Source organism: Ascaphus truei, chromosome 7, assembly GCF_040206685.1.
Source record: "Ascaphus truei isolate aAscTru1 chromosome 7, aAscTru1.hap1, whole genome shotgun sequence".
NCBI classification, from domain to species: Eukaryota; Metazoa; Chordata; class Amphibia; order Anura; family Ascaphidae; genus Ascaphus; species Ascaphus truei.
Window position 1 is genome coordinate 69,110,915 of NC_134489.1, and position 23,894 is coordinate 69,134,808.

At 40.5% G+C, this 23,894-nt stretch overlaps 1 protein-coding gene across 4 annotated transcripts in view; it reads left to right on the forward strand.

The window, feature by feature from the left end:
* The window catches only part of SESTD1 (SEC14 and spectrin domain containing 1), a 151,251-nt gene that overhangs the window by 33,911 nt on the left and 93,446 nt on the right, over positions 1-23,894 (forward strand). For all 4 annotated transcript variants that reach the window (XM_075608930.1, XM_075608932.1, XM_075608931.1 and 1 more), the window contains exons 2-4: positions 3,060-3,138; positions 18,152-18,260; positions 21,774-21,864. In XM_075608930.1, coding sequence (XP_075465045.1) covers positions 3,084-3,138; positions 18,152-18,260; positions 21,774-21,864 — 255 coding nt within the window. In that variant the 5' untranslated portion in view covers positions 3,060-3,083. The remainder of the gene's footprint in view (positions 1-3,059; positions 3,139-18,151; positions 18,261-21,773; positions 21,865-23,894) is intronic.

Here is a 23,894-nt window from a genome sequence, read left to right on the forward strand (position 1 = left end):
TGGCTGTTCTGGTTCTATGTACTGGGATCGCATGGTTCTGTGGGCCTGGTCCATGAGCAGGGAGTCTTCCCTTAGTTATGGTGCCAGGTCCCAGAAAACCCACCGGATAATTGCGGCTTTCTATAGACCTGCTTCACGTGAGAGATTCAAACCTCAGTTTCGTTTCCCCCTGGCGGGGACAGAACTGGCGCTACCTTCCACTTTAAATATTTCTGGAACTAGGGGTTCCAGGAGCTTAAATTAGCGGAGAGAAGTTACCCCCCCCCACACACATCATCGCACCCACTTCCCAACATGTGCGATTTTGTAATAAAGTAGAGCTCATTTTCTACACTGGCCGAAGTGTTTTTAAATAAAGTTAATGGTTCTATGCCTAATTCTATGTCATTCTAAACCTGGGACAAAACTTTCAACGTAGTTTCTAAACGTTTACCCAATATTTATGCTCTAAAACCAGAAAGGGGGAGAGTTTTTAATATAGAAGGAAGTTTCTAATTGTACATTTGTAAATACATAAGTAGTGGTGTTCAGAGTTGGCAAAAAGGAAGTGGTATCACTTTTTTTTATTTTTTTTTATTTTTTTTTTATTTACAGTTTAAATTCTTGCTATTTAAACCAGCCTATCAGAATTAGGGACAAAAAACGTTTTTGTTTGGCTCCTATGTTTATCATCCAGTTGATGATATCCCTTTCAATTTGTCACTGCTATGTATAATAAATCTTCTATAAAGCCTACATACTTTAATACATTAAATACATGATTGCTAGTTAAGTTTGTTTCCAATTTCATTTACGACTATAGTACTGTGTTAAGTGTTTGCAAATGTAGTTGTAAATCCTATTTTTAGTTGTAATGCAGAATTCCGTTCCATCAACAATACAAAAAAAATAAATAAAAAAAACCAGTTTCAGCACTTGCAAGAAGTTGGCGTGAATGTTGACCGCACTAGCCAATGAGTAAGGAACATGCCCATAATACTGACATCCTCATTAGTTTGCTCTCTGGTTTGGGCGAGTTGTCAACCAAGAACCCAAAAAGATTTTGGGACCAAGTCTAGCTTTCTAATAGAAAATTGTTTTGATCAGTGAAATTCCATTGAAGACTGTTGCTAAAAATAATAATAATAAAAATAGTGAGGTTGACTTCAAATGAGTGAGACGCTCAGAACGTCAGTGAGAGCATCTGGTGTTTGATGTTGCGGCAACCATTTTTATTTCCCACATTGCTGGGAAATCGGAACTAAATATTACTTGAACTAGGAAGACATCCAATAGGGGAGGATCTACCCTTCGCTGGTACATGAAAACAAATTACCCAAAAGGGGACAGTAGTGAGAAGGAGTTGGGGTTTGCTGCTTTAAAATTTTGGTTATTGTGGAAAAGATTACAATTCCTTTACAGTGCTGCTGAGAAACGATCATTTCTCTGGCCCTATTACATCATTGCAAACATCTGCAGAGTTGGCAGGCGGTCATTGCTCGGGACAGCAACATTCAAAAGTTACCTGGCAAGCACTTCCTGATCTTCTTCCTTGCGCGAGATAAATCTGAATCCTTTTAATGGTGACCCTTTCACGGTATAGAAGGCATTCAGAGTTCTAGTAGCCGTATTGATCCTGGAGAAATTTACATTTGTTGTTGGTTAATACCTTTTTATGGTCAGACATGTCAGACATCCAGGGGCACTGAAAAGGTTAAAGGGCAGTAGTAGACTCATTTCCCAGTGTTTTTGCTTTAATTGGTATTAATATTCTAATATTTTTCAAATAGTTGTAGCGATTTTGTCTGTCTTCAAACAAAGGTACTAAAAGAATTTACCTTTTTATTTCACGCATTGTCCATGGACACTGGGATGTCATTGAAGTAAAACCTATGCCAAACACGATTAATAATACAGATGCACACGCCATCTGTTTCCAAAAGATAATCCAAAATTGAACTTGGTTTCAAATCGATAGAGCTGCATTTTCTTCCCAGTGTATCTTTATCCGTGTAATCGGAGAATTTGTCACTTAACGCCTTTGTGTTTCAGGCCCTTCTAGCAGCAAGGGTTAACTCTTATCTTTTCATGCTAACTAATTTCTTGCTTTTGAATATTGACCCTGGATGTCATTGAAGTTGCTCATCCTTCAATGACTTCACATGGTCGGGGGGGGGGGGGGGGGGTCAATGAATGACAAAAAGGGAAAAACGGTTTTGTTTTTTTAATGTTTTTTTTTAATTGTAACTAGTATTAAAAATACATTCCTAACACAATTGTGCAATTGGCATACTGTTTAATTTAACTACATTTTATATTTGTGCCAATTAAACAGGCAGTTAGTTGCTCCTAGCACCAAAATGTACGAATGGCCGTGACCTGTTTAGGTGTCGGATTTTGATAAAACAGATCCCCCAGATATAACCACCTAAAGTATTTTTTTTTAAAATGTGTTAGTTTGTTCACGTGGTGAGCTGAGACTTGGGAGGGGTTTGATTTCCTCTGGCTGCTCCCTTCTGTCTATCAATGTGTGTTAAACAAGACTTTGTGCAGACACAGGCCCTCCCTGCATTACGCCTCGTCCATAGTGATCGCAGGCGTGCATGTGCGGCATGAACAAGAGACGGTTCCTCTATTAGGCCGCACAGTGCGCTCGTGATGAAGTGCGACGGCGCGGGACCATTTCCTGAAGACGAGATTTTTGAGTCACGTGGGCGTTTCAGCCATGAGAGCGAACCGGCCTTGTGACGTTACGGCCACGCCTCCCCGTCACTCGTATCATAGTAATCCCACAGGCCATGTATCGCCTCTGCAGCAGGCGCGTGCTTCGCCATGCGCTCAGTGCACTATGGCCTTGGCCTAAGCAGTATTAGCTTTCTTATAAGGACAGAGCACGGTGTACAGACACCTGGAAATATGAGTCCTTTATTTTATTATTATATACAGCTAGTGGGAATTGGCATTTTTAAGTGGTCCACTATTGTATGACCCTTGCATATGTATTTGTAATGTGTTTTTTTTGTTTGTTTCGTTATTCATGAGTTTAAGCCCTAACATTGACGGTCTTATGTCTGTTGCAGATTTGTAAACCATAACTGAGAAAAATGGATGCCACCGTGATCTTGCCTATACTGAAAAAGAAATTGGCCTTCCTTTCAGGTATGTTCTCTGCTGGCTGCACGTGAAGAGAGTTTGAAACCAAGATTTTCTTTGTTATTCATCCTTTACTCCTAAAAGGGCTTTTCAGGAGCAGCTGGATTTGTTTTGATTTTTTTTTGGTATGTCAGTACATCTATTTAGTGGTTTTGGCAGAGCACTATCTGGATGGGCCCATAACGTGATTAAAGTGATATTCACAAGGCAGGTGTCTCTATGCTGCATATGAAAGAGAGGTTTATTGGTTTATTTTTTCTTATATTTTTTTTTCATGCAGTCCTTTTTGTTTCCTAAAATGGGATGTAGGTTATTTGTTCTTTCTACTTACTGAAAAAGGAAAAATAGCTTTAATTAAAATGTATTTTTAATCCAGATAAGTCTCACTTTCTGAACAACCTACAAGGCTTTGAAAGTTTTATTCCACTTAGAAGCAATAGTGTTGTGTAATGGTAATGTGTTCAGCCATCTATCATCTTTCCTAGAACAGCAATGTTAAATCGGCACTCGTATATTTTTTAAAGTATCAGTGTCGCTGGAGTCAACTCACTTATTCCTGAATCCCTTTTGGAGAATTGTTCCAAAAATCAGAGGGGTTAGATCTAATGTAGACATTACTGCTCTAGCACAAACCGTGCAGTGTTTCAGGGCCCATGCTACTTCCTTTTTTTTGTGTTTTGTGCAGCAGCTTTAGCATCTTATGTTAATGTGTTCAGCTGTGCAACATCGTCACTATCCTAGAGTGGTTCAGAATACCAGTTTTTACTTTAGAAATGTAAAACTATTCAATAATATACTGTATATAGCACAAAGCATTCAACACATACCACCCCTGTTAGAGGCTTCCATCTAATTGAGGAGAAGATTGGAGGTGATTGTACATTTGAAATGTCTTTGCTGCATAATTGAAATGTCAATTATAAACTCTGACGTGTATATATAATTGTTTCCAGACAAATGTACCTGATGGCACATTTTTATTTTTCTATTCCCTTTTTTTTTCCAATTTTGTTGTATTAGATAATACCTACATTATTATTATTTTTGTAATTCAACTCTTAATGACTTTTTAAATGAGTTTTAATATACTGAGCATCTTTTGATTTCTATAGCAGGTTTTAGCCCACCTTCCCAGCAGTGCAAGATCTTTGTAACACTTTCCTTTTTGTGATAATTTGTTGTCAATATTCTTAGCAGTTTGTGCTGCAAACAATGTTACCTTGGAAATATCAGGATACATTGTAGCTGCTGAGTTACACTGACCTGAAGGATTGATTGAACCTGAAAGGCAGCCATTTAAAGCCGCAGGTCAAGCTGCTGTTGAATTATTTTTTCCATTCAATATGTGGTGTCTGCACACTGACAAGTGATTAGCTAAGTTGCCGATCGCTGAAGATTTGGAACGGGGGGTCTTTATATCAGGGGTGCGCAAACTGGGGGGCACTGGATTTTCTTAGGGGGGGGGGTGTGGCGGTTACAAAGGCCCCGCACTCTTCCCCAAGGCATTTTAATTAAATGCCGGGGGAGGCGCGAAGCATCTGTAACTTCTCCAACCTGCTCTCAGTCGGCTCTTCAACGCAGTGTCAAATGTCAACATGTCAAACGGAGCTCCTCATATTTGCTCCCCAGCCTGGCCCTACTGCCCTCCTCTATATAACTATTTGCAGCACTATCATACACCCTGTATTGCAAGCACGCTGCTTAGGGGTCACATTTGACTCCTCACTCACATCCACAATGTAGCTAAAACATGTCGTTTTTTTCCTCCATAGCGTTGCAAAAATATGTTCTTTCCTCTGTTGCTTTGTTGCTTAAAACTCTAATGTATGCCCTCATTCTCTCCCGTCTCGACTATTGTAACCTTCTGCTGTCCGGCCTTCGTGCCTCTCACCTGTCTCCTCTTCAATCTATCCTAAACGCTGCTGCTAGAATCACTGTACTCTGTACTCTTAATCTGTCTCTGCATTTCTCCTGCTGAAATCCCTCTCCTGGCTTAATCTTCAAATCCCGTTTTTCACAAACAATTCTCCTCACTTTTAAGACTATACAGTGGCGGGCGCCTTTATCCTAATGCGGCTGGATCCGCGGCGCTCTGATAATCTCGGTCAGATGCGTCTTTTTTTTTTTTTTTGTCCGGAGTGAATTGCGTTATTTTAGCTTGTCTTTCTTTAATATGAAAAGCTTAAATTGATACATTATTGTAACCTCTTCCTTCAGTCCCAAGGCCAATTTACAATAGACCACTGTGGTATCTTTTTTAAACGAAACACCTGCAAGTCGACACATTACTGAAGCGCATGCGCATTACAATTCATGAATATCTGCCATCTGGCGGACACGCGAAGAATTGCAACCTATTAAATCCGAACCATTCTCAATAAACGCGTCAACTGCGCATAAACCGTGGCTGAGAATGCGGCATGAATGCGGTATGAACCCGGTGAAGTGCGTAGCATTCGAAAAAAAATCCCGGAAAAATGCGGAGATGTTGGAGAAATAAAAGGGGCGCGACAGTACACTCTTCTGTGAATCCCTATATCTTAATTCTAATTTCTCGCTATGCACCATCCTGACTCTTGCGCTCTGCTTAAGGATGTCTCCTCCCTACCCCTTTTGTATAAAAAGCCCTCTCTTGTCTAAAACCTTTCTCACTGACTGCCCCACACCTCTGGCATGCCCTTCCCCTCAATATCCAACTGGCACCCTCTTTGTCCACCTTTTAAGAATCCTCTTAGAACACATCTCTTTAACGAAGCATATGGGTAGCACTGTTGCTGATACTACACACCTCCTTCATTGATTTTGACCCCTTGCAGACGCGCTTACCAGAACACCTTCCTACTGTCTCGGTACATTCTTCCTACTAATCACCTAGATTGTAAGCTCTTTGGGGCAGGGACTCCCTTTCTTATTTCTTTTATGTCTGAAGCTCTTATTCCCATTGTTATATTATTATGTCACGTGTATTACTGCTGTGAAGCGCCATATAAATAGAGATGAATGTATACATACATACTCTGCGTCACCACCATCATTGTATCCTGTGAAAACACTGATATTCTGTGTTCTGAAGGGATAGACTGCGTTATGAGCAGACTGATAATGCAGATTATGTCCCACTCCACACACAAGTAGTAAAGGTACCGGCACTAATGGGAATTGGCACAAATAAAGTGTTTTATTAACTGGTAATGTTTTCAGTCCAACAGCAGGGACCTTTTACAGGCATAACGAAGCCAAAGGTGTCCTTCAAAATAAATAAAAATCCCACATGATATTGTATCAAACTTTGAAAGTAAAGTTGGTCACAATTGATTTATTGTCCTTACATTCAAGTTGTGGTTCTGCTCGCTTAATCTTCTTGCTTCTACTCTTGCTGCATCAGGCCCTGGACGAGAGGATCCCAGAAATGCTTTGGAATAAGTGTACAGGTGCGCCGACGAGTATTCTAAAACTTGCCTTGGAAAATCTGGGGCTATCACCAACAAGATCTAGGTACATGCTGGGTACATGCTGCAACATTTCAGTGACATGTCTGCAGAAACTAATGGCCCATTGGATTAACACAGCACATCAGTTTGAATGGGACTGCCAGGGACCCCCGCTGTTAATCCGATGGGCCATTAGTCTGTCTGCAGAAATGTCACTGAAATGTTGCAGCATGTACCCAGAATGTACCCAGCATGTACCCAGCATGTACCCAGCATGTACCCAGAATGTACCCAGCAGGTACCCAGCATGTACCTGGGTCTTGTTGGTGATTGCCCCAGATTTGTTTTAGAATACTCGTCGGCACTACAGTATCTCTAGGAACCTGACTGTCAGTCATGGGATCACATGAGAATTGGTGATCGAAATTGCAATAGAATGACAAGAAAATCTATTGGCTCCACCTTCAACTTTAATGCTTTGCGGAAGGAGAAAAAAGGGTTAACCTCACAAGGGTCTGTCGTAATATCACTTGACTCTAGGTGCCTTTTGGAGAAGATTGCTACTTTAAATACCCAGTGAAACCATAGTATGTCTGGTCCTGCTTCATTAGCCATAAGGAGATGGAATTACTGCATGAGTGAAACAGCAGGTATTGTGTCCTTGACATAGATCGTTCTGTGTAGCTGAATGCAGATTTTCTTAGATTCTCAGTTGGCTCAAATAATTACTGGGAACTCTATGAAAGAAAAGTACCAGATTGTTGATGAAGTGGCAGAGTTTTAGTATGTGTGTGTGTGTGTGTGTGTGTGTGTGTGTGTGTGTATATGTGTGTGTGTGTGTGTGTGTGTGTGTGTGTGTGTGTGTGTGTATATATATATATATATATATATATATATACACTAGATGCAGCATAATTAACAAACCAGTCAAATACAGTTATAAGCAAGGCAGACAGGATGTCTTTGCTAAATTGCCTTATATAGACTCAATTTCAAGGTATATGTTGCCTTCCACTGCTTTAGACCGTTGAAGATGTCATTATATTCATTAATATTGCACCAGCATTTTAAGTTATTTTAATCAGTCCTAAATCAGAACAAGAAACTGCTTGAGAACTTGCTAAAACCATATCTGTTGTGATTAGCACCCATTGTTAAGTGAAAGAAACATTTCTAGTGACCCAGTTCAATAGTATCAGACAGGGCCTGAGATTGTGTAATTGATGCACTGTATACTAGGAGTGATATGTTTGTGTTGTAGAAGTTATCTTCGGTCTGCAGAATAGAAAAACCCCCTCTTAATTACAGGTCTCACCCACTGCGACCCATGATGCAATCTGGCATACAAACACCAATAACATAAAGCATACTACTACTAGCATTTCGACTACAGTGGGTCAGTAGTGGGGAGACCGCACACAAACAAAATACATTTTTGGGTAGATTTCTTGGGGCTACTTTAAAGGTGAAGCCCCATTTAGAACCATGTTAAGTTTGACAGTGGTTCAAAGCGGCAATCTGCATTATCTGCATTATTTTGATATTTTTTAAATATCTGAACCAGGGGTCCCAAGGAGCTGCCCCAGAGACCCCCCCCTGTTTCCGGAGATTTTTGTTATCCTTTGTGCCCTTTTCTGACACACCGTTTCAAATATGGCTGCAGAGTTTCCGATAAAGGTGCAATGCCATCTCCCAATAATGTAAACGCTTTCTATTGGCTACTACTGTAGCTTGAGGCTCACTCCAGCGGCCATTTTGTCTTCACCGTTCAAATATTTTTGGCTGCTGGTTCAAAGCATCCTGAGATTTAGGGAACTGTGAATTGGCTAAAGTAAAATTCTAAAAACAAATTGGTGGCAATTTTTTTTTATCCCAGACTGCTTTAATTTGCTAAATGTTATATATTTTGGTTTGCACAGATCCTAGTCTGGTCTGTGCATGACCTTCCATGTCCAGGAACCAAATGGAAAAAGGAAGGACAGTTCATGCTGCTTAGCAGGAAGTAAGACGATTAAATGGTAGATGTTACTGGACCTAAAACAACTTCCATGTCTTAATTTTGTTTAAATTAAATACAAACATTTGAAAGACAACTAATCAAAATGATTTTAAAACACCAAAACTAGTCTTGGCTGTAATTCACCAGGATTTGCTAATTGTTAAGCACAGTATTACGACTAGTGGTCCTAAGTGGTGTTTACAATTATTATTTAATTTTTTATATTTTTTACACCAATTTCTAGTCTGGAAGTATTTAGAGATGATCGCAAAAGTTACATAATGAGGTGGTACTTTACCTTGGCGGAAAGACGCCCCCATCAGATTAAAAGTGGGGGAGGGAGGTGCATAGGCTGGAAATTGTAGGCAGATGTCTAACGTTCTCCTAGCTTTATTGTAAGTAGGTGACTTCCAGGGTACCTGGTTCTCTTGGTAGTCTCACGAGTACCTCAGAACTGCAAAAAAAAGCAACTGTACAGCTAAGCTAGTTCCGATGCTGAGAGGGAGACTCGGGGGAAATGGTGAGGAAGTACTTCAAATAAAGTGGTGTATTCATGGAATCACCTCTCAATAGAGATGGCAGAAGCAAATACAGTAACGAATTTCACAAATGCTTGGGATTGATACAAGGCTATTCTAAATCTGGAGAAACCAAATAATCTAATGGGGTCTGTTTGAGGTTTCACATTGCATGGGGAACTGGGCAGAAAAGGTGGGCCAAGTGGTTTATCTGCCATCCGTCTCTATCTTTGACTTTGTAGCCTTCCGAGTGGATCTTTTTTGTATTGATGAAGGAATAGTCCACCTTGGTGATCACCTTCTCTTTCTAGCCTGCTAATAATCTGCTGTCCATGCTGTCTGCCTCCAGTTGGTAGTTCAGCAAAGGGAAGCAACATTCTTCAGCCTGCATCGCTAGTTTTACATTTTGAAAGTATCTGGTGTCCGAAGGTTGGGAGTAATGTGTTAAAACAACCTTTCTTGTCAACTTCACTAAATTGATGGGATTGATGCTGCTTTAAGACCCCAGACACTAATTTAGAGGACATTTGTTGTTTCCTTTTTCAATCTGATAACATGCTCTTAAAACATTGTAGTATAAACTTTTTGAAGTGAAACTTCTTTAGTGGCACCTCTGATGGGATAAAACTGGATAGATGGGGGGCGAAATGTGAAACGGAAGTGACGTCACGTAATGGACGCCACTCCGCTCACACGTCCCCTCTCACATGTGGCGGTGGCTATCGCCGCCGGCGCCGCTCCTAATCGCTGCCGCCGCAAACCCCCCCCCCACCCCCCCCCCCCACACACACACACACACCCCCTCCTGGTTGCTGACATGCGGCGGCGACAGCCGCCACTCCTAACGGCCGCTGTTCCGCCGCTCCTACGCCCGCTGTTCCGCTGCCATGCCGCGCATGCGCAGTTGTGATGGCGCCGCTGACGGACGCCACACATGCGCAAAAGCGGCTGGCAAGCGGAGTCGTTCCCCCCACACGCTCCTAGTCCTTCAGCCCTCCACTGGCACACGGCACAAAACAAACCCGGGCGCAACCCGCGCGGCATAGGGGCTCAGTCACTCATGCCCGTGCCGGGCGCATGTACCCCGCGGTGGGGGGGTGCAGAATTTGCGTGCGAGGGGAGGGGGGAGGGCACAATTTGCGTGCGAGGGGAGGGGGGGCAGAATTTGCGTGCGAGGGGAGGGGGGGGCAGAATTTGCGTGCGAGGGGGGCACAACACAACTAGACATTCAAACAACACAGAGAGAGAGAGACACTGACTGACACACATGCACACACTGACTGACACACACGCACACACACTGACTGACACACAGTGACACACACACACATTGACTGACACACACACACACATGCACACACTGACTGACATACATGCACACACTGACTGACACACATGCGCACACTGACTGACACACACACACACACACTGACTGACACACACTGACTGACACACACATATGCACACACACTGACTGACACACACACACTGACTGACAGACACGCACGCACACACACACACTGACACACACACACAGACACACACACACACTGACTGACACACACACTGACTGACACACGCACACACACTGACTGACACACACGCACACACACTGACTGACACACATACACACACTGACTGACACACATACACACACTGACCGACACAGAGACATTCACACAACACAGAGAGAGAGAGACATACACTGACTGACACACAGTGACACACACACACACTGACTGACACACATGCACACACTGACTGACATACATGCACACACTGACTGACATACATGCACACACTGACTGACACATGCACACACTGACACACATACATACTCTCTGACTGACACACATACATACTCACTCACTGACACATACACTGACTGACACATGTGCCAGAGCACGCGCGTTATAAGTCAATTTCTGTGACAAAAGTCAAAGAAGTTTCACTTACTATGCGCGTGCGCAGCACACACAGCTTTTTTGTTTTGCAACTCCTCTTAAATTGTAATTTTCTATCATTTGGCCCTGAAATGTGTAACTGCTGCTCTTATTTCCTCAGATACAAACCCTTAACTAGCTTCTAATGAAAACCATAACACCGTATTTTGTGATTTATTCATTTTTGTTCTGATGTGGTGTTGGATTCTGTTAAAGGAGCAATCCAAGCAATACGCTACACAGAATGGGACGTTTAGCCGCAGAATTGTGGCTGTGACCAAAACGACTCTGGCGTTCCGTGGCCAGGACACTTCACCGCAGGACATTTTATGTAGAATTGAAAATAAATAAATACAGAATAATAATTGTAAATGCAATTTGAACATGTAACGCATCTTACAAATTATTTATAGAATTTCATTTTTAGGAACTTTATTGAGCCTAACTATTAATAAACTGACACTGCCTCAGGTTTTGGGTTATATTCATAGTTTTTTTGTGCAAATAATATTGAGAAACTCTAAGCTATTATCTAGCTTTTTTCCTGACGTGCTGATAAATGGAAGTACTTATGTACTCGTACAGGAAAACATAGCATTTAAGGTAAAGTCAACAGTGATCCAATTTAGGCCTAATAAGCATTTGTAATCACTGTACAGGAATTTGGAGAGCCAATGGGCCAATCTGCTTCCCAGAGGTCTATCCAGCCCAATAATTGGTTTAAGGTCAAAATGGAAACTTTTATTATAGTATTTTTTTTCTTTTTTTTTAGCAAATTGGCTGTGCACTCGTTTTCTCCATCAATCAAGCAGCAGAAACCACTCACGTATTTAATGTTTGAAAATCCAGCCCCTTTTCTCCACAACAGTTATTGAATTTGACACGTACTGTATCCCTGGTGACTGCAGAGCGGAGCCATTTCCTGAGCTGCCTTTCCAGCCAGAAACATTCCCTGTAACTTTAATATGATTGCTTGAATGTATTTCCCGGAGGCATCTGCTGCTCAAAGCACAGTTGCAATGTTAAACTGCCTAATCCATTGTGCAAATGTTATTAAAAATCCAGTGAACGCTGGGATCAAGTCCTAGGCAGCATTTGGAGCTGCAGTAGGTTTCACTTAAGTGGTCCTTTCAATCCTGCTCACCAGTTCAGAATATTTTCATGCCACATCAATTACATATGGAAGGGATGTGTTTGGGGCTACTTCACCTGTATTCTCTGATTTTGTAAAGTAATAAATCACTTGCTACCACGTTTGCAGTTGGATTAATCACCCTCAGGGGTTTTGCTAATTGCTTGGAAGTGACATACAGTAGCCAGGCATTAGATGTGCCAATACAGATATGGTCAGTCAGATTCTAGCTGTGGTAGTCTATTAAAGGTGCAATACTAAGAACAACAATACATGTTTTACAGTTTGCTTTCACTTTTCTTGTACACACACTATTTCCCTTGTGAAATGCTTTAGTGTTATGGATGTGAAATTGATTTACTGAGGATCTCTGCATAATAAGGTTGAAATGGAAACCTGTGTGTCTGCTTCATAAATTGACATCATTGTTTAAAAAAAAAATGTGGAGGATGAATTGTTGCTTTAAACAGAATTGGAACCAGGGGTCCCATAGAGCTGAACCGCACTTTTCGGCTCTGGGGAACTCAAAGTTCCTGAGATATGTACTGGTGAATTTACTGGGTTTAAATCACCCTCCAGGGGAAACAATAGGACTGCCAAATCTCAGACTAATAGGATGCCACAAGATTATTGGTTTTCTATTGGACGAACATTTTAAACCCCCTTTAAAAACAAAGTTTAGTAATACCGGTAGCTTCATCTGTTAGTGTCTGGGGAAGCAAAGGGTCCCCTGAGCTTAAAATTGCGCAGTTCTGCTGCGGAGGATTCCCTGGTTCCCATCCTTTGATAAAAAGGGGAGTTAGTCAGGGGGGATTTCTGCTTAAATTGCTTCATCCACTAAACAAATGTATATTAACAATTATGTCGTTTTGTAGCGATTAACCCAACGTGTATTGTGTGATCTAGTACTTGCTGTGTGGCCAAATTAAGAAAGCTACAGAATATACCTTGATTTAATAAACTTTGTTACATTTTGTGGGCATTTTGTTGTATGTTTCTTATAATTCTAAACTTAAAAGACTTTGAATCAACTGTTTTTTTTTTTGGTTTTTCTCTCTGTTTTCTGAAGGTACTTGACATTATTGATCAAACTAAGAGCCTGAAAGGTTTTAAATGGAAGCTAAATGCCTTTGATCTAATTATTTCGAGATTTCAGTGGTGACAGAAAAGCTAATTTTAGATTATCAGTCTAAAGGTAGCTTTATTTTGTCATGTTTCTGAACAGATTATATACGTGAGATTTTGATTTTAAATCACGTCTCCTGACTAGGGAAATTAATAACCACAGACCTTTTTTATAATTGGGTAACACAGAAATGACTTGAATTATTTTCATCTTTAATTATTGTGATGCAGCAAGCATTCCCATCCATTTGGTGGCCCCTACGACATTCAGTTTTGTGTTTAATTTCCACAGAGACCAAAGAAGACACAAATAATTTGTTAAGTTGGTTTATACATGTAGTGAGATGAGACTTGAGAGGGGTTTGCTTTCATCGCACTATGGCCCAGAAGGTCACACACATTTGCAAATATTTGAACAACTGTGCTTGAAGGAATCCAATGCATCAGCTTCAGTGGTGGCTTCTTATGAGACGCGTTTACTATCGTTTATCCTGCAACGTTTTCTTCCACATATTAGATCAACCCTTCCAAACATCATAATATTTTCAAACACTGCAAATGAAAGACGCGTGTGTTGGTATGCATGTAAAATATGAATGAGTCATTGGATAAACAGTGCCTAACAAGACCACTCAACTTTTTTCCTGATTACGTACTATTGTACATTTGATTTATGCATTCATATTTTGTGTGTTTTTGTTCTGTTGGGGGGGGGGGGGGTGTTTGTCACAAGTGTTTGGCTGAGTAAATTCTTGGTCAGCACACAGTGATAAAGTAGCGGGTGGAAATCCATCAGTGGCCATATTTTTGTCTACCATTTTATGAGCCAGCTATAAAAAAAATTATATACGGTTCGTGCTGCTTTTATAAAAACGACCATTAATCACCCACACATAATCCCATAAACATGTCTCGATCTATGGTTTATTTTGACTTTTGGAGGGACATTCCTGCGTAGGACAAAAGGGAATTAAGAATAGTGGCATGTTTTAGGTATTCATTTTACCTGATTGACACTTAACACAAATCGGGCAAGTAGAAGTATTTCTAAATAATGTTGTAATCTTGTACTATTTCCATGGGAAATAAATGATCTAGAAATGTTGTACAGGCATACCCCGGTTTAAGGACACTCACTTTAAGTACACTCGCGAGTAAGTACATATCGCTCAATAGGAAAACGGCAGCTCACACGTGCGCCTGTGAGCACGTCCTGAACAGCAATACTGGCTCTCTACCTGTACCGAAGCTGTGCACAAGCGGGGAGACTATAGAGCCTGTTACACATGTTATTTACATCAGTTTTGCACGTATATGACGATTGCAGTACAGTACATGCATCGATAATTGGGAAAAAGGTAGTGCTTCATTTTAAGTACATTTTCACTTTACATACATGCTCTGGTCTCATTGCGTACGTTAATGCGGGGTATGCCTGTACTATCTTTACCGAATGTATTTTGGCAATAAGAGTGTGCCAGCCCAGCCATCAAAATTGTTAGCTACAGTATGTCCCTTTTGTTTGCGACGTAATTATGATGCCATCATTAGTCAAATAGATAAAAGTAAATATGCTTGAATCCAGTGTTTTCAACAAGATAGATAATAGTCCAGTAATAGGATATCTGGGGCTCTAAAAAAATGCTTAAACACCATATATTTGTATTGAAACTACTTAGATCAATAAATGGATGGCGTAGTCCTTGGGCTGCGATTATAGTGCGAGCGACAAGACGTCACGTCAAAACAAAGGCATTGCCGCTGTCGCGTGCGGTTATAGTAAGCGTGACGCGATAGAGCGACGGCTTGGTCGCGATCGCTGGAAGTAATCTCTTTTTGATTTTTCCAGCGACCGCAGCCTGACCTCGCCACTGTCAGTGACTGTCTCTAAACCAATCACAGAGCGCTGCCCTCCTCCTTGGTGATGTCACTGGCCTTGTTGCCAGCGATGTCGCTTAAAACTAAAGTTATACTTTCGCCAGTGGCGACGGTGACATCATCGGTCGCGTCGCTGTCACTATAAACGTGGCCTTAGATGTATAACTCATTGTGTTTTCAACAAGAAGCGCTATATTTTAATCTTTCGCAAGGCTGTTACTTCGAATGTCATTGAATCTTTGTGAGGAAGCCAATTACACTACGAAGTTATTTCAAAACAGATTATTTTTTACCTGCTAAATTGAACTGCCCCTTTAACCTTCTACCTGTCTGTACTATGCATCGTGTGCTGAATATTGTTGTAAAACAAATAACTTGCATTTGGTGGACAACATGTTTATTGAAAATACAGTAAAGCCAATAAATGTACGTGCGTTAGACAAAAGGGAAGGGGCTCTCTCTGATTACATAGGTGGCACGGCGTGGTCCTGGGAATCTGGGGACACATTTTTTGCCACCGTTCTTAGCAGAGGCTGGAAAGATAGTGGGGGTATCCTCGCAACTATATTAAAAATGGAACCCTACATTTATTTTTAAAATTGTTCTTTTCACAGGACCCAAATGCCTTGGAAGATTTTTTTTTTTTTAATTTAAAAAAAAAAATCTTTTTGGAATTAGACTGCAGATAATAAGGATCTGATAAGGAAATGAATTGCACAGAACACGAGTAAAATATAATTTGAATTGTGATGGAATGTGAAAATGTATCCTCGTATTCTCTGACGTCTTAGCGTGAGAATACACCTGCTGCCAACTCTAAATGACTTCAACCTCCGGAGGATTTAGCCCACTCTTAAAGCACTGATGATCTGGGAAAACAAAATGGTGGACGAGCTCGGGAGAAGACAGTAATCGAGTCAGACAAGCTTTGTCAAAAACTGTTCTCTCATTTATTAAAGGTTTACAGCCAGTTTATATAGCAATCTTGAGCATAGAAAAAACACAGATATGAGAACATACTTCCCCTTTTAATTCACAGTCTGTCTATCTCAGCAAAATGACAGTTAGACAGTTTATGGTCTGGGAAAGGGGCTCAATACCGAGTTTGGAGGCCATTAAAGGAAATGTCAGTATGTTGTGTAATGCATTCTTGTGTAACTTATGCCCAATATGGCTGAAGACAAGTTCCTGTTTTCTACAGGGCAAAATAAGTCTGAACAAATACGGTTCAGCTAGCGATAAGTGGGTGATAGGTCAGGTCATTTTCTCAGATCAAATCAAAATGGAGTCCCCCCTTATATGCACATTTTCAGAATGTTTCTAGGGAAACAAGTTCCATTAATGTGTTTACTTTTTGCCTGCTATGTGACACTGCTTCTCAAAGTGTCTTGAAAGACTCCACAACTATTAGAACTTTGTTAATACTCGTGCATACAACGCAAACTGAAATAGATCCAAGAGTCCTTCGCTCATGGAATGAATTTAGCAACACCAGAAAATAATGAAACCTGGCACTGGCTGTAGCTTGGTTGCGTGCTAGCCAAGGCTGGATGCCTAACGCATTTCTTTCCATGCTGTGATTTGCACCTGCATTTTTTACGAGTATTTTTCTATTCATAGAGCCATGGCATGAAATGCAGACATTATTCATATGCCCTTCAGGAAGAAATCCAATAACTTGCCAGCATATGGAAGCACCTGTTGGTCGAACTCACATTTTCCTGTTTGCTCCCAGAATCCTTTACAATAACTTGCTAGCTGCATGATCCTTTAGCTGCCAGAACAGTACATGACAGGCCCAGCTGGAAGCAAAGGCTTTAAAGGTTTAATATTGTATACAACCAGAGTGAATTAAGGCCAGTAATAGGTTTAAAGGTGCAATCGTCCGCCCCCCCGCCCCCCCCCCCCCACCTATTTTGAAAGTGAGCTCAATGTGAGCCTTATTTTTATTTATTTTTTCTTTGATTTGATTTTAATTTGTATATAATACAAAATGGCCCAAAGTCTGCGGTTGTGTCAATATGGCAATTTAGGCTGTTTTTATTCTCACTTTCTCCATTTCACCAGGCAGCACAGAGCTGTTTTCCATGCAGACAAGACATTTTGTCTGATAAGATAGCTTATTATCTTAATCTTTTCAGATAAGATTCTTTGATTTCTACCAATGTCATTGAGTGGAACTTGGCGACCAAAATTATTAAAGTTTAGGGCTAATTTTGTAGATCTAAAATAACACCGTTTAAAATGTATAATTATTATTTTTTTTTAAATGGGTGAGCAAGGAAAATCTGGAGGGATGAAAAATATCCTACTATACAATATTGTGAAGAAATCTTTAAATAAACAGAACCAAATAATTATGCAGTGAAAACTTCCCCTTTGCGTTAAGCGATAAACAAATCTAACCATTTTAGGGGCCTCTGAATGAGGGCAGGTTTCAGTGAAGTGTTTTCTTTGCCCGTAGCTAACCATGCCCTTTTCAGAGCACCAATAAGGGAAGCCTGTGTAATCTCTTGTTGAACAAATCGTGACATCAACCCCTCCCCAAGTCTTGGGCTAAGTTGTATACAAGTGTGTACAAATCAATCTTAAACAGGTTGTAAAAATGACAGTTTGGTATAAAAAAAAATTCTTCAATATACTTCTCTTCAAATGATGTACAAGGAATAATTTTTTTAGCCATTGACAGACTCGTGATTTTATGCAGCATTTTATTTTATGGGATACACAACTTATAAAGGTTTAACAAACGGTTTTATTATTATTTGAAAAGCCACAGAGACCGTTTTGTTTTGTTACACAGGAGCCCTTGATATTGTGCAGTATTCAGAAGCAGCGCGGTCCCACAGGCATACCACACTGTTGCTGCAATTAATTAATATGAATGCTGTTTGCTTGCTTCAAAAGATCTTTCAAAGTCAGAGCGTCCTGGCCTAAGACGGCAGACACAGAGTGTACATTCTCAGTTATTAACATTGTCTTTTCCTTTACAGGAGGGAAGGACAGAAGAAGTGGCCTCATTCTGACAATCCCATTGTGTTCAGAGCAGACCAATATGGATGAGCTGAGTGTCACCCTGGACTATTTGCTGAGCATTCCAAGGTGACTTTGACCTCTCGAAGGAATAAATGATTGTGGCCTTGACTTGGCCGCTTGTACCTCAGCAAGTCATAGTGTGTATTCTTTGTGATTTATTGTCTTCCTATCCTCATTTGTGGGATCTGGAACACATCTCTGAGAGATTATAATGTAGAAAGCAAGGTTGGGTGTAGTGGTGTGTACAGTAATTAAAAGTCTTGCTTAGTACCACTGTGAGCTTTCTATGGCAGTGATATGTTTCATACATTAGAATCAAGCATGTGAATAGTAGTTATTTAAAAAATAGGCAAACCTCACTAGTTTTAAAACATTTGTGAATGTCAGGCAGATTGTCTGTTTTCAGCTATAATTAGGCTTTTACAAAGGGTAAAATGTAAAGGAAACTAGTCAGATGTTTGGGTATCCACACAATATGTGACTGCAATTTAGGAAAGGTGATAATGATGAGAGCAAAAATGAAGAGATAATGTCAAGGGACCCTAAACTTTAGTCTACATTATTTACAAATATTGTCTGGATAAACGGTTAAAAATGACTTAAACACATATATAAATGATTAAACAGTTCATTACAATATTTGGGGTTGAACCATCCAAGTGTTGTACATCGATATACACTGACGTGGTCTGTAACCCTGTGTAACAATTCTGTGACATGGTCACTTTATTCCTTAGTCTGTTATGCAGACTGCAGCACCAGATGTGCTGCCATAATTCCATCCCTTACCTGTGCTGGACAGGTCTATTGAGACCCTTCTCCCTCCACTGTATGAGAATACTAACAGGTAGTGTTAGGAGCTGCACAGTGTTCGTGACGTGGCTGCAGGCTTATAATGCTTTGGCTAAAGGGTGTAACTGTATTTTTTGTTATATTGGATGTAGCATTGGGTATTTTTTGTCGTTTGTTGTATACATTTAGTCTCACCCAGTAGCACTCCTTTACACACACACACACACACACACACACACACACACACACACACACACACACACACACACACACACACACACACACACACACACACACACACACACACACACACACACACACACAAAAAATATTTAACGCCAGTGTTCAGCGATCATACAAACAAATGCATTATTTGAACACTGCAACATTAATTTGCACTGAAGCACACAGCATCAATCAACTAAAGAGAGTGAAGAGTAGTAACAGATTAAAGGGATCGCAGAGTTCATTTTCAGGGAGCAGAAGGAAGTTTGGATGAAAGGTCAGCTTTTAGATATCAATATCAAAATGAAATCTGTACTGTCTAAACCCATATTCGATAACCTACAGCTATTATTGACTTCTGTCAGTTATTTGAGGTTTGGCTACTTTCAATGGGAGCAGCTTCAAGAGGTTAAAGGGTGTAACTGTATTTTTTGTTATATTGGATGTAGCATTGGGTATTTTTTGTCGTTTGTTGTATACATTTAGTCTCACCCAGTAGCACTCCTTTACACACACACACACACACACACACACACACACACACACACACACACACACACACACACACACACACACACACACACACACACACTTGTGTGTTTCATAATGCCACCCCAGGGCTTGTTGCATGATTTCCTCTACATCATAAATGCTACCTTTTTAATCTTGATTGTAAAATCACCCAGTGGTCTCCCTTTTTTGAGACATTATTGTATGAAAAACATTTTGTACGTATTAATATTTGCAATCCCTTAGTTAAGGGTTTGGAACTTTAATGTTTTTGAACGTACCTTAAATTCCGTTATGGTAAATATAATTCACATAATGTTAAAATGGTAAAGATGAGGTTATATGGTTCAGGACTGTCACTTGACACTAGCTCCAATAAATGTTTAGTGGGATTTTAGTATAACCCCCTTTTTAGATGTCAGAGGGGCCTGTAACACATTGCTCCACAGACCATGTCAGGCAGCTTAGGGGTAAAGCAGCAGTGCCACTTTTTGAACAGGGCAGGTTTCGGACGTATATAAACTGCTATTCTTTTATACTTAAGATATTTATTTGACATTACCTTATAAGTAGTTGAAACAATGCTTCACTCCTTTAAAAGGGCAATCCAAGCACTTTTTTTTTTTTAAACCTTTTCTTTTGTTACACAGGATTGAAGCAGAGGGTTAACGGAGTTGAACCCCATTCATTTCAGCTCCGGCGACCTCCTGCTTCCGGAGATTCTTGCCTCCATAGGGGACGCCGGTAGTCCCTCGGCTACCAGTGTTCACATTATGGTGTCGTTTCAAAGCTCCCGCACCCTGCAGGCCAATAGGAAGCTGCGGCATCATCGGGTTCGGCTTCCTATTGGCCGAAATTATGCGGGAGCTTTAAACCACAGCTAGCTCACCTGAGCGGTTACCGGCACCCCCTACGGAGATATCTCCGGAAGCAAGGGGTCCCGGAGCTGAAATTTAATAGGGTTCAGCTCCAGAGACCCCCTGCTTAAATTCTGTGTTTAAAAGAAAAAAACCTTAAAAAAAGAGAAGTGCTTGGATTGCGCCTTTATAAACCTTGAGACGTTTTATTTTAGTTTCAGATTGACTCAGAATTAAACAATAAATAGTTTACTAATTCCTCCCTTTTGTGTCAGTGGTCTTTGACTTCCTTGAATTTTATTTCACTTTAATTGCCTTTATTGATTTCAGGCTTCTAAATCTGATAACAATAAAAAACAAATAAATTCCACATCTCAACCTCCCTGTCACTGATCATCAATTTTGCTTGGTCTACAAAGTATATTTCAACAAGGCTATTAATGAAAAATAAAACCCAGGCAGTGTCCTAAAGGGCCAAAAGAAACAATGCAGTGCAGATGGCTGCTGTAAACATTGCTGCACAAGTTGTTCTGTTCAGAGATCTGCTCAGAATACTAACACTTGAGGTTGGAAGGTGCAGTGCCATTTAGTATATTGCAATCATCTTCAATAACTTGAACGCACGAACATTCTCTGCCATTGTTACTGTTTCAGACATGATTTAATAGCTTTGCAAATAAAGATCGAACTGCAAAAAAGCATAGTACCAAACAAAACATAATTTAGAATAATAATAACAACAACATGTTCTTGTATAGCGCTGCTAGTTTTACATAGCGCTTTACAGAGCATTTTGCAGGCAAGATCCCTGCCCCGTGGAGCTTACAATCTATGTTTTTGGTGCTAGGGAGATAAAGTGACTTGCCCAAGGTCACATGGAGTCGACACTGGGAATTAAACCAGGTTCCCCTGCTTTAAACTCAGTGCCAGTCAATGTCTTTACTCACTGAGCCGCTCCTTCTCAAATGCTGCTATAATCCATGCTGCTATATGAAGGCTACTTGTGCCTTCATATCTTATACAGGAAAGAATGTAATGGCAATTCCAAAGATGTGTTTTGAGAAACTCCCACTGACCACTTGCAATAGTCCCCACAGAAAATGTTATTTCTCCAAAATAGAAAACGTATGGAAGGTTTCATATTGAAGTATGATCACTTCATGATGCGTGACTTCTTTTTAATTTTCCTTTCTAGTGATAAGTGCAAAGCCAGAGGGTTTACAGTCATTGTAGATGGAAGGAAATCCCAATGGAATGTGGTGAAGACCGTAGTCTTGATGCTTCAGGTAAATAAATGCCTTTCACACTGACCGTTCATATTTTGTTGCGGCGTTCTACAAAATTCTGTTCCTGGTTTTGCTGCAGCTAAATTAAGTTACAAAGAAAAGCTAACCCTTTTTTTTGTATTCACTCTTAATTTAGGTCAAAATTGATATCATTTAGCATTCTTACCTTCAATGTGTGTTGTCATAATAGATTGAAATGTTTAAATAAAATGGAAAAAAAAAACGTTAAATGTGTAATCCCAGTTGGCTGGAATTGCAGTAAAGTAAACATTATTTTACAAAGCTTCAAACAGTTAAATAAGTATATTTCCCGGACACCTGAAAATTAACACTTTTCTGTATATCCTTGCTTCAGCACAGGTGGCTTGGTCAATGACTGAGCGACTGATTGAGCCACCTTTGCAGAAGCAGGGATATCCATAAAACCTGACCTGCTGGTGGCCCTTGACCACTGGAGTTGGCCTTTCCTGCTTTACATTATAAGGAAGCATGAAGTGTGGTTGTGCTAACCACCGCAAGCTTCTACTACATCAACAAAGCAAATGAAAGCCTCATACCCTGCTTTAAATACTCGGAGATGCTTTCCCCCGCTGTTCATTTTATATGCCCCCTCAGCCCCTCCAATTTACCCCATCGTACAGGCGAAGAACAGTTATTGGTTCACTAGAAGAATTTTGTGTCTGGAGTAGATGGAGAGCTGCTGTGTGTGTGTGTGTGTGTGTGTGTCTCCATTTTTTATTTGGTTTGGGGGGTATTTCAATATAGTCTGACGCACCTGTTTGCATCATTACCAGTCGGAAACTCCCATTTGACCTGCGATTTTGGCAGAAAACGACCCAGACAGACAATTCGGACTATATTGAATTAGCCCCTTAGTGTAATTAACTGTTTTAGAAAGATTTCATCACCCGTAAAATTTACTTTTTTTTATTACTTATTTGTCTTTTATGGAAAATTAATGTTTTGCTTTTCTCCGGGAAGACTTAACTCGAGCATATCCGCTACATATGGTTATATGTTTGTCTATTGATGGCTTCACAATTACTCTGTAAATAGAACACAAGCAGAAGAACAGTTTACCTATGGCTTTGAGGAATGGAAAACCAATTTATAACAAACACATTTGATCAAGATTGAAAAATCAGTCCAAAGCTTTTGTTCACCATGGAAACACTTCGGGAGGGGGGACGCGAGGAAGGTGATTGCACCGCCAAAATGTTGTGCTTCCTGTATTGGTTTTCTGCAAAATAAATGAAATAAAATCTGGATACAGTAATGTGGAGTAATAACTGTATGTGCAGCAGAGCATCTCTTTTATTGCATGTAACATGCAGCAATTTGGAAAGGAGACAGGATGCACTGTAAGGCTTGTTATATAGTAGGTGCTGGTGCGCGTGTGGTCGTGCGGCCGGCGTTGCATGTGGCGTGCACATTTAGTTGTTAAGGTGCAAGCGGTGACGCCCGCGGTTTGGGGGCGTGACTGACGTCACAGCGTTAGGCCGCACTGTGATTGGTTTGCGGCGCAGTAGCAGCGCGAAAATACAATGTTATTGTAATTTCCCTGGTCTACCGCTCCACCGCTCATGGCCGTGCGTGCGCATCCCTAGTATAGAAACGTCTGGCTAACACAGCCAATTATAATTGACGCGTGCGCACTATATTACAGACCTTTGACCGAACTCATGCTGGTGCTAATCCCCTGTAACATCATAAACAGACACTTTCCTTCTCCGCATACAATCTTGGTTTCATGAGCTAAAATCCATTTTTGTCATCTGTTCAAATTAAACAGGGCTGAACATGTAATTTCTGTAAAAATGTAATATAAGTTGGCTGTCCCAAAACCTAGGTTCTGGTGCCCTGAAGACATGGCCATAACCCTATTTATTAACTACTGGCAGAATGCTCTTATGTGTTTTTGTTGTTGTTTTTTTGTCTTATTATTATCACCCCTCTCTGATTAGCCCACTAGCCTGGCAACATTTAATAAAATAAATAAATACAAGTTCTGATATATGCTGCAGTAACCA